This window comes from Sinocyclocheilus anshuiensis, unplaced genomic scaffold (genome assembly GCF_001515605.1).
Source record: "Sinocyclocheilus anshuiensis isolate Anshui unplaced genomic scaffold, SAMN03320099.WGS_v1.1 scaffold976, whole genome shotgun sequence".
NCBI classification, from domain to species: domain Eukaryota; kingdom Metazoa; phylum Chordata; class Actinopteri; order Cypriniformes; family Cyprinidae; genus Sinocyclocheilus; species Sinocyclocheilus anshuiensis.
The window spans coordinates 2,400,774-2,409,531 of record NW_015552538.1 but is presented as its reverse complement, the minus strand read 5'-3'; the positions used below and the strand labels follow the sequence as shown (position 1 = coordinate 2,409,531).

General features: G+C 39.9%; 1 protein-coding gene across 2 annotated transcripts in view; it reads right to left on the bottom strand.

The window, feature by feature from the left end:
- Window positions 1-8,758, bottom strand: part of LOC107663806 (parathyroid hormone 2 receptor-like) — a 75,330-nt gene that overhangs the window by 18,880 nt on the left and 47,692 nt on the right. For both annotated transcript variants that reach the window (XM_016454154.1, XM_016454153.1), the window contains one exon: window positions 3,574-3,640. In XM_016454154.1, the coding sequence (XP_016309640.1) occupies window positions 3,574-3,640 (67 nt within the window). The remainder of the gene's footprint in view (window positions 1-3,573; window positions 3,641-8,758) is intronic.

Genomic DNA, 8,758 nt, shown 5'->3' with positions numbered 1-8,758 from the left:
TGCAATAGCCTTACTGTGCTGTAACAAGGTGTGGTATATGGGCAACTCTGGTAACGCTGCCCTCTCATTCATTGATCTGCTAACCGCTATGTTATGCTCACGTGTTCTGATAATAATAGCTTTCTAGGACTAAACATTATTTGGATAATTGGTAAAAATAAAAAAAAATATTTTAAATATCTTAACCCTACTGTTAGACCTACCTGAAAAACTAAAAAGCAATTTATTTAATTCGAAGGCATGTCGTTATTTTTTATTTGTGCTATCGTTATTAATTTATTTATTTGTGCTTATTTTATTACTGACTGCTTACTTGTCATTTTTTTCAAAGTTCAAAGTTTGAAATCAAGCTATCTCGTGCTACTGCACCAAAATTACCCCACTGTAAAATTTACAGAGTGAGGAGTGAGCAAAAATTTGTGAGATAGCTAGTTATAATGGTAATTAAATAATGTTTACATATGTATAAAAGCCTACATTAAAATCTGTCATATAAATTGGTCTCTTCATTAGAAATTAGCCTACTGATTGCTACCATTGATGGACAAAATGTTTTAATAATATTAAAAATATCTGTATGACATTATATTCTGCAGTTCTTCCCTGTTGTACCGAATATCTATACTTTTCAAATTATCATATCGAAGTTAGAATTTCAAATATTGTGACAATTAATTTTATAGGGTGCCACAAGTTTGTTAAAATTTCCAAAGGGTGCCGCGACTAAAAAAAGGTTGGGAAACACTGCTCTAGAGTATTATAAAATGACCTAAACGCCTTGAACGTCAAGGGTTCTGTAGCATAAGATTCTTTTCAAATAATAATCCATTGAATAACAAAATTTTGTAACTCATGTGTTTTTAACGTAAACTTGTGCGTGAATGAGAACTTAGTTTAGTACTCACATGCTGTGACAGCCGCTTTCTGTCCGTGTGCTTCGGATGTGTGCACTCAGAAAACCGTATATCAGAAGTTTAAACTAATATGGTTAAAAACGCATGATTTCAGCGCGATAAAAATTATAATCAGAACCAAAACAGATGTTTTTTAGCCGGTATGAGCTGTAATGGCGCAGCTCTATTCTGGAAAAGGGGGCGGGGAGCAGCAGTTTATTTGCATTTAAAGAGACAGGCACGAAAAACAGCGTGTTTCTGCTTCCACTCAGAATAGGCATTTTCAAAATGATATAATAAATGATACGTGGGGTATTTTGAGCTAAAACTTCACAGACACATTCTGGGTACACCTGAGACTTATATTACATATTGTAAAATATGGGGAATAATATGTCTCCTTTAAAGCCAAATATGAATCTCATCAAGTTAGTGTTTTTAAGCATTTTGCATTTATTCCCAAATAATAACTCAAGGCAGTAACAACTTAATACATTTTATTTGTGAACTTATGTGCAGCTATTCTTTTTAATAGTTAACTTTTAACTATTTTTTTAATTTTCAGATCTTCAGTCATCAAAGCTCGGTAAATAGTGGTCACAGACTATTTCAAGTCTTATTTTGACATAACAAAAGATTTGTCATGGACCAATCACAGCCGAATATAACCAGTCATATCCAATCATACTGCGATGGAGGCATTGCCTCCTCTCATGTGACTTTCCCCCATTCATTCTCAATTACCCCCCACCAAACTCACCTCATGCTTTATGGGGTCTGTTAAAACTCAATGGGCTCAGGGGAGGCGAGAGAGGTGCATACTCCGGCTGTAACTTTACCTGCTGGTGTTGCTGTTGGACAATGTTTCTTTAGAAAAATGAGTGATTTATATACTTGTTAATGATATATTTTATAATATTGCCATTGTTTTATTTTTGTACTACAAATTGTATTCTCATCAAATATTTTAAGGAGGCACTGAATCCCTTGCCCCTGTTATAGATATATGTAGATATATATAAAGAAGCGGGTCATGCTCAAGAAGGCTGCATTTATTAGATAAAAAATACAGGAGAAAACAGTTATATTGCGAAATAATAAATCACTGTTTTTAATTTTAGAATTTTTTTATGGCAAAGCTGAATTTTCAGTAGCCACTACTCCAGTTTTCAATGTCACATGATCCTTCAGAAATCATTCTAATATTTTTATTTGGTGCTCAAGAAACTTTTCTTATTATTGTCAATGTTAAAAACGGCTGTGTTGCTTAATATTTTTGTGGAAACATTGATACTATTTTTATTTAGGATTCTCTGATGCTAATTTAAAAGAACAGCATTTATTTGATTTTTTGTAACAATATAAAAGTCGAAGCAAAAGTATTATTTCTCTAAAAAACTTTTAAACATTATATTGTGTAATAAATGCATTGTTTAAAAACTGATTGTCAAACAATACAGTATGTTGACAGTTAATGTGAGGAACTATACGGTTACTCTGACAATGGTGTAAACTTGAGGAGAACTAAACACACATTTTCAGAGCAAAAACACCAAGAAAGCTATTTCTGAGAAAAGCTCTAGAGCAGGGTTGGGTAAACTTGGCCCTTCCAGGTCACTTTCCTTCAGAGTTTAGCTCCAACTCTAATCAAACACACCTGAACCAGCTAATCATTGTCTTCAAGACTACTAGCTACAGGCAGGTGAGTTTTATCAGGGTTGGACCAAATCTCTGCAGGAAAGTGGCCTGGAAGGGCCAAGTTTGCCCATCACTGTTTTAAAGCCACAAAAGAGGCATTCGATCAACCCTGGAGGTTTAGTGATGTGTGTTCGATTGAACCCACGAGGCTTCGTTCTCATACGGCCATGTGTTAAGCACCATGACGGGCAGTATTGACTGAAGATGGAGGGGGTAATTGATGGTTGCACATGCATGTAGTGGACCATGCTGGTCAATAAGTGTCACTTTTTAATGAGGAAAAAAAATTAACTTAAATGATTTTAGCAAATGGCTGCAATATAACAAAGAGTGAAAAATTGAAGGGAGTCTGAATACTTTCCGTACCCACTGTATATATATATATATATATATATTTTTTTTTTTTTAAATCTAATGAAATGCCATTCATTTTTAAGTGTTCAAATATTTTTGGTGCCGCTGTACATCACTTACATGTATGCATGCTAATGTTACCTTGGCAGTCGAGTATCTGAATAGTTAAAGCAGCAGCTGTAAACCATCACTTCAAGTTGAAAGTGATAAATAAATCCCATTTTTTAATTCATCATTTCTAAATGAACATAATGAACTAGAAAGGCGAAATGAGGTTAACATGTAGGCACCCCCGCTGAGACGCTTCGGTCTCTCCTGACTGTGCCCATGTCTGAATCATGTTATTGTCTGCATCCAGTAATTGGCAGAACTGGCAGAAACACACACATGCACGTTGTAATTATGGTAATGTTCTTGCCAGTTCTTCTGACATTTGCCTTCTTTGCCAAAGTGCTTTTCATCTTGCAGTGGTGAATAACAGAAAAGAGAAAAGTTTAGGTAAAGTTAGACGATTTCTCCCTCCTCAGGGAAAATTGCCTCAGTCTTTGAACTGTTTCCCAGGCTGTCGCTTGGTTCTCACGCCGTGTTTATTAAGAGTCTGACAGTTTTTCACTTCACTTTTACTCACCCCAATGGCTGTCAGAATGGGGACCTGGTAGATCCATTTGATGTTTCCTGCACTCAGCTCCCAGCATCTGCACAGATAAAGACAGATCGAATGATAAATTAACCAGCACACATGGATTATGATTCAGGGGATATTTAAAAGGCACAGTGCGAGACAGTGGCAGAGAGGCAGATAAGTTTCCAGTCCCAGAGGCAGTGCTAACACAGTAATGATATACTGTACTTCACTGTGCACACTGTATAGATCAAAAGGACCTAGTTTAGTCTCTTTCTCTCTCCTTGAAGTCACTGACCCACTCCTTTGCTTTATAAAACGCCACTTTATGAAACTCATTTCCATTTGTTTACCACCAATTTGTTTCGGCATTCATAATCCCATTACAAATGTTTACTATGATGTGCAGCTGAATGGATAATCTGTCATGCAGAAGATATTGTCCATAAATAGGATATACTGTAAGCATTCAGAGGGAAGCAGAATGCATGCAGTCTGGAGAAAAACTAGAGTCATAATGAACATTCATTATTAATTACCTCAGAATGAATTAATGAATTAATGAGTTTCTAAATGAGTTTCGGTTGCTCATTTGGTAAAGCAGTAATCCATGAAAAATAGGTTCAATAGATAAAAGTTTCAACAGAAGCCAAGAAACACACATAGTGTGAAGAAACACACACTGGGGTTTCACGCTCACTGGTGAGAGAAACCCTGCTCAAAATGAGGGGGAAAAAATCGACACTTTATTGCTTCGGAATAGAAACTACAAAATCAACCCTATTCTTCAGAACTCTTCAACTCTTGCATAAGTTCAAAAATTGCACACAAATCACACTAAACAGAAAATATAAAATACACATAATAAAGAGAATACAGAGTGTCTATTTACTCAAAGTGCAAACAGCCTGCCTTGATGGCAGAGGCTATTTACACTAACTCCACCCACCAACGTGAGATTGGGATAGTCAACATTACAAAAGACGATTGCTAAACAACAGCTCCAGTGGTGTAGATAGTAAAGTGCATGCTGTAGTCTATTTGATGTGATCGATCCAAATTCGCATCTGTCTTTTGCCAAACTTTTTTTTCTGCCTTTTTACATGTCATATGTCATCGGAAAGGCATTTATTTTCAATACAAAAAATGAAGGAAATACTCAGTTGAAAATATAGTATCGGGTAGGGTTAGGGTAGGTGTAGGAAGGGCTTTATTGTCCCAATAAGGTGGCATCTATTTAATAATTTTAATTAAAATTTGCACTCAATACGTTATTATTGCATACTGTTTTATAATGTACTACAATACTAGCAGATAATTGCAACTATTTGCAATAAGTAGTATAAATAGCAGACATTCCTGCTATTTTAACACAGTGTAAATAGAATCTATGGCTATTTGCACTTAGGCTAGCGTAAACAGCATATCGCTAAGGAAATCCTGCTATTTTCACTTAGTGTAAATAGCCTATATATCTATTTACTGTACACTTAGCGCAAATAGCCGCCGCCTGAAGAATATACTATATACAGTAGTAAGTTATGTACTTCCACAAATCATATTATTTCGGAGGGTCTACTTACATCAAGTGCAAACACCCACCCTTGTTGGCAGAGGCTATTTACACTAACTTCGCCAACCAACATGTGATTGGGAGTCAACACTACAAAAGACACTTGGTAAACATAACTTCCAGTGGCGTAGATGATAGAGCGCATGCTTTTTGTTCTAAACCACTTTTTGTCGAACTTATTTTTCTCCCTTTTCAAATTTCATATCACATCGGAAAGGCATTTATTTTCAATAAAAATGGACGAAATAATCAAAAGGTTGAAAATAAATGATCTGGTAGGGTTAGGGTGTCACAAACAGGCAAGAGACAAGAGGAGTTCAGGTAAACAGAGGGGGGTGAATTTTGTACCTTGGTGGAAGTTGAAGGTAGGTGACTTGGTTGATCTGCCTCGGTATTGGGAACCGACCAATATAGCGGGGACTCAGCTTTTTACAGGGCAGGCGGAGGCGCAGATCCCGGGTGGACAGCCAAACCAGCTCTCCAGGCTGGTAGGTGGGAGTAGCGGTACGCCGGGCATCTGCGAAGAACTTATGCCTCCGCACTGCTTGTTGGAGCTGGACATGAGCCGAGTCCCACACTCTCTCGAAACCAGTAGTCCACAGCTGGAACCGCCGAGGGCTCTTCTGTCCAGGGGAAGAGTGGAGGTTGGTAGCCGAGCATACACTGGAAAGGGGTCAGGCTGGTGGTATTCTGACGGAGGGAGTTTTGTGCATACTCGGCCCAAGGAAGGTAGCGGCTCCAGCTGTGCTGATCGTCATGGCAGTATGACCGGAGGTAACGTCCGAGCTCCTGGATCCTTCGTTCAGTCTGTTTTTAGACATAGCACAGACTGAACAGCTTTGGACGTACCTGTCGACATCCCGGGTCATACTGGGGCCACCAGTACCGAGCCTGGAGGAGCGAGAGGGTCCATTGCCTGCCTAGGTGTCCAGAGCCCGGTACTTCATGTACTGAGCCCAGAAGGGTCTGACACTGGGAGGTGGGAACGTACGTCTTCCCTTCTGGGCAGCCCGGCGGAGCAGGTTCGGTGCGAGTGGCGTCACGGATGTCCTGGTTGATGTTCCACTGTATGGGGCTGACGATCAGGGCTGGAGGGAGAATGGGTTCTGGTTCCGTTGGACTGTCGGGAGAGTGAATACGGGATAGCGCATCAGCCTTGCAATTGTGATTTCCAGGTCTGTAAGTGATTGTGAATTGGAACCTTGTGAAGAACAAAGCCCATCAGGCTTGATGAGGGTTGAGTCTTTTGGCTTCACGGAGATACTGGAGATTCTTATGATCCGTGATCACTGAGAAAGGGTGATGGGCTCCCTCCAGCCAGTGACGCCACTCCTCCAGGGCCAGTTTGATGGCGAGCAGTTCCCGATTGCCGATGTCATAATTCTGCTCCGCCGGGTTCAGTTTCCTGGAGAGTCGGGTGGAATCCATTTGCATGGGCTCTGGTACAGAGGGACCGCTGGTGGACGCGAAGGGCTGGTGGGCGGCTTCGTGGGGCTGGCAGGCTGACAACCGTTGCGAGATGCGAGTGGCTCGTTGTAGGAAGCCCTCTAGTCCGATGTTGTCATCGTAGATGGCCATTTGAGCACGAAGGGGAGGGTCCAGACCTTGACGGTAGGCACTGAGGAGGGCCGCCTCATTCCAGCCACTAGTCGCCGCTAGTGTGCGAAATTGTAGTGTGTACTCCCTGGTGGTGGAGGAGCCTTGACGCAGGCGCAGAAGTTGGTCGGACACAGAAAGCTCTCCCGTCGTGGAGCCAAACACTTCCTTGAAATGATTTTTGAAAGCAACATAGGAATTAATTATGGCACTTTCAGCGTTCCATATTGCTCGGGCCCATTCCAGCGCGTTGCCGTCTAGGAGGGAAATTAAGAAGGCTACCTTCAAACGTTCCGTTGTGAACTTCTGCGGCTGCATTTCTATAAACAGATCCACTTGTAGAAGGAAGCCGCCACACACAGCCGCGTCACCAGCATATGAAGCAGGCAGGGCCATGGGACAAGGCAGATGATGAGGTGGTGACTGGCGTGAGGGAGGTCCTGAGGGCGCTGACTAGTTCCTCGAGGACCTCTGCGGTGGATGGAAGACGGGGATCCATGGAGGTGTTGGTTTGGGTCCGGTCTTCTGTCACAAACAGGCAAGAGACAAGGAGTTCAGGTAAACAGAGGGGTTTATTGTCAATGCTGTGATGGTTAGGATCGAAGGCAGGTGAGTAAGAGAGATATGAGAGAGTTCTGGGGATCTTAGCTTCTTGGTAATCTGGGTATGATAGTATTAGGAATCCTGGAGATGAACCGGGTCTGAGGAGAATCGGAATAGCTGAGACTGAAAGGACTTCTGGAGGTAAGGAAACAACAGTTAGTAAAGCTTGTAATGAGTCTGGCAATGTTCAGGTAGTGAACGGTAGACCGGACACTGGAATGCTGAGTGGAGTGAGAAGATATAGCGGGCTTAATTGGTGATGCAGGTGCAGGTGATCAGAATTCGGGTGATTGGGATTTGGTTTGTGTCGGAGGAGGTGACTGTGCTGACGTGAGTGATTGCGATGATTTCCTGACATAGGGTAGATGTATGGAGGGCTTTATTGTGCAAATAAGGTGGCATCCATTTAATAATTTGAATTAAAATTATTATTTGCACTCAATACATTATTATTGCATACTGTTTTATAATGCACTACAATACTGAGGTGCAGATAATTACCACTATTTGCAATAAGTAATATAAATAGCAGAAAATCCTGTTTTTTTAACATAGTGTAAACAGAATCTATAGCTATTGCACTTAGTGTAAATTACATATTGTTAAATCTTTGCTGATATTTGCACTAAATAGCATCTATCGCTAAGAAAATATGCTATTTTTACTTAGTGTAAATAGCATCTTTCGCTATTTACACTTAGTGCAAATAGCCGCTGCCATGTTATTTTCCCCAAGTGGCCCAAGTCATCTCAACCAGTCGTAATTTTTGTACATAACCGTTTTTTCCCCTTCCTTCTCAACCTTGAAATTACAGTTTTTCACAATCGATTTGACACATTTCTCCAATGCAATGTACTTGTTCTCAAAACAATTAGCACAGCCATAAACCCAAAATTATCTTAACCAAACAGTTCAACTTTACTGCAAAATGAAGCACTGCAATTTTTTTCTAGTAATGCATTTATTAAAAGTAAATATTAACATCACATCTATAGGTGTGTTCTCTATTGATTATAAAACCCATTTAGCTGTAGATGCACAAATAAGCTAATGAAAATACATGTTTATGGCAATTCTTCAACAGGGAGTTTTGTTTTATATATATATTGTGTATATATAAACTAAATAAAAATTATCCAACACCTGCCCATGAGAAAAAACTAATTGCCCCTTTAAACTGTTTGTGCCAACTTTAGCAGCAAGAACTGCAAAGAAACTTTTCTGATGACTACAGATCAGTCTTTTACAGCACAGCGGTGGATATATATATATTTATCTGACTTTTTTAGCTGGTGAAAATACTAGTGTTCTAATCATTTTGGCTACCACTGTATATACACCTGTGTGTGTTTGCTGTATACATGAATTATCCTGAATTACTGTATTGATCTTGCCTTTCATTTGCATCTGAAAGAGAAT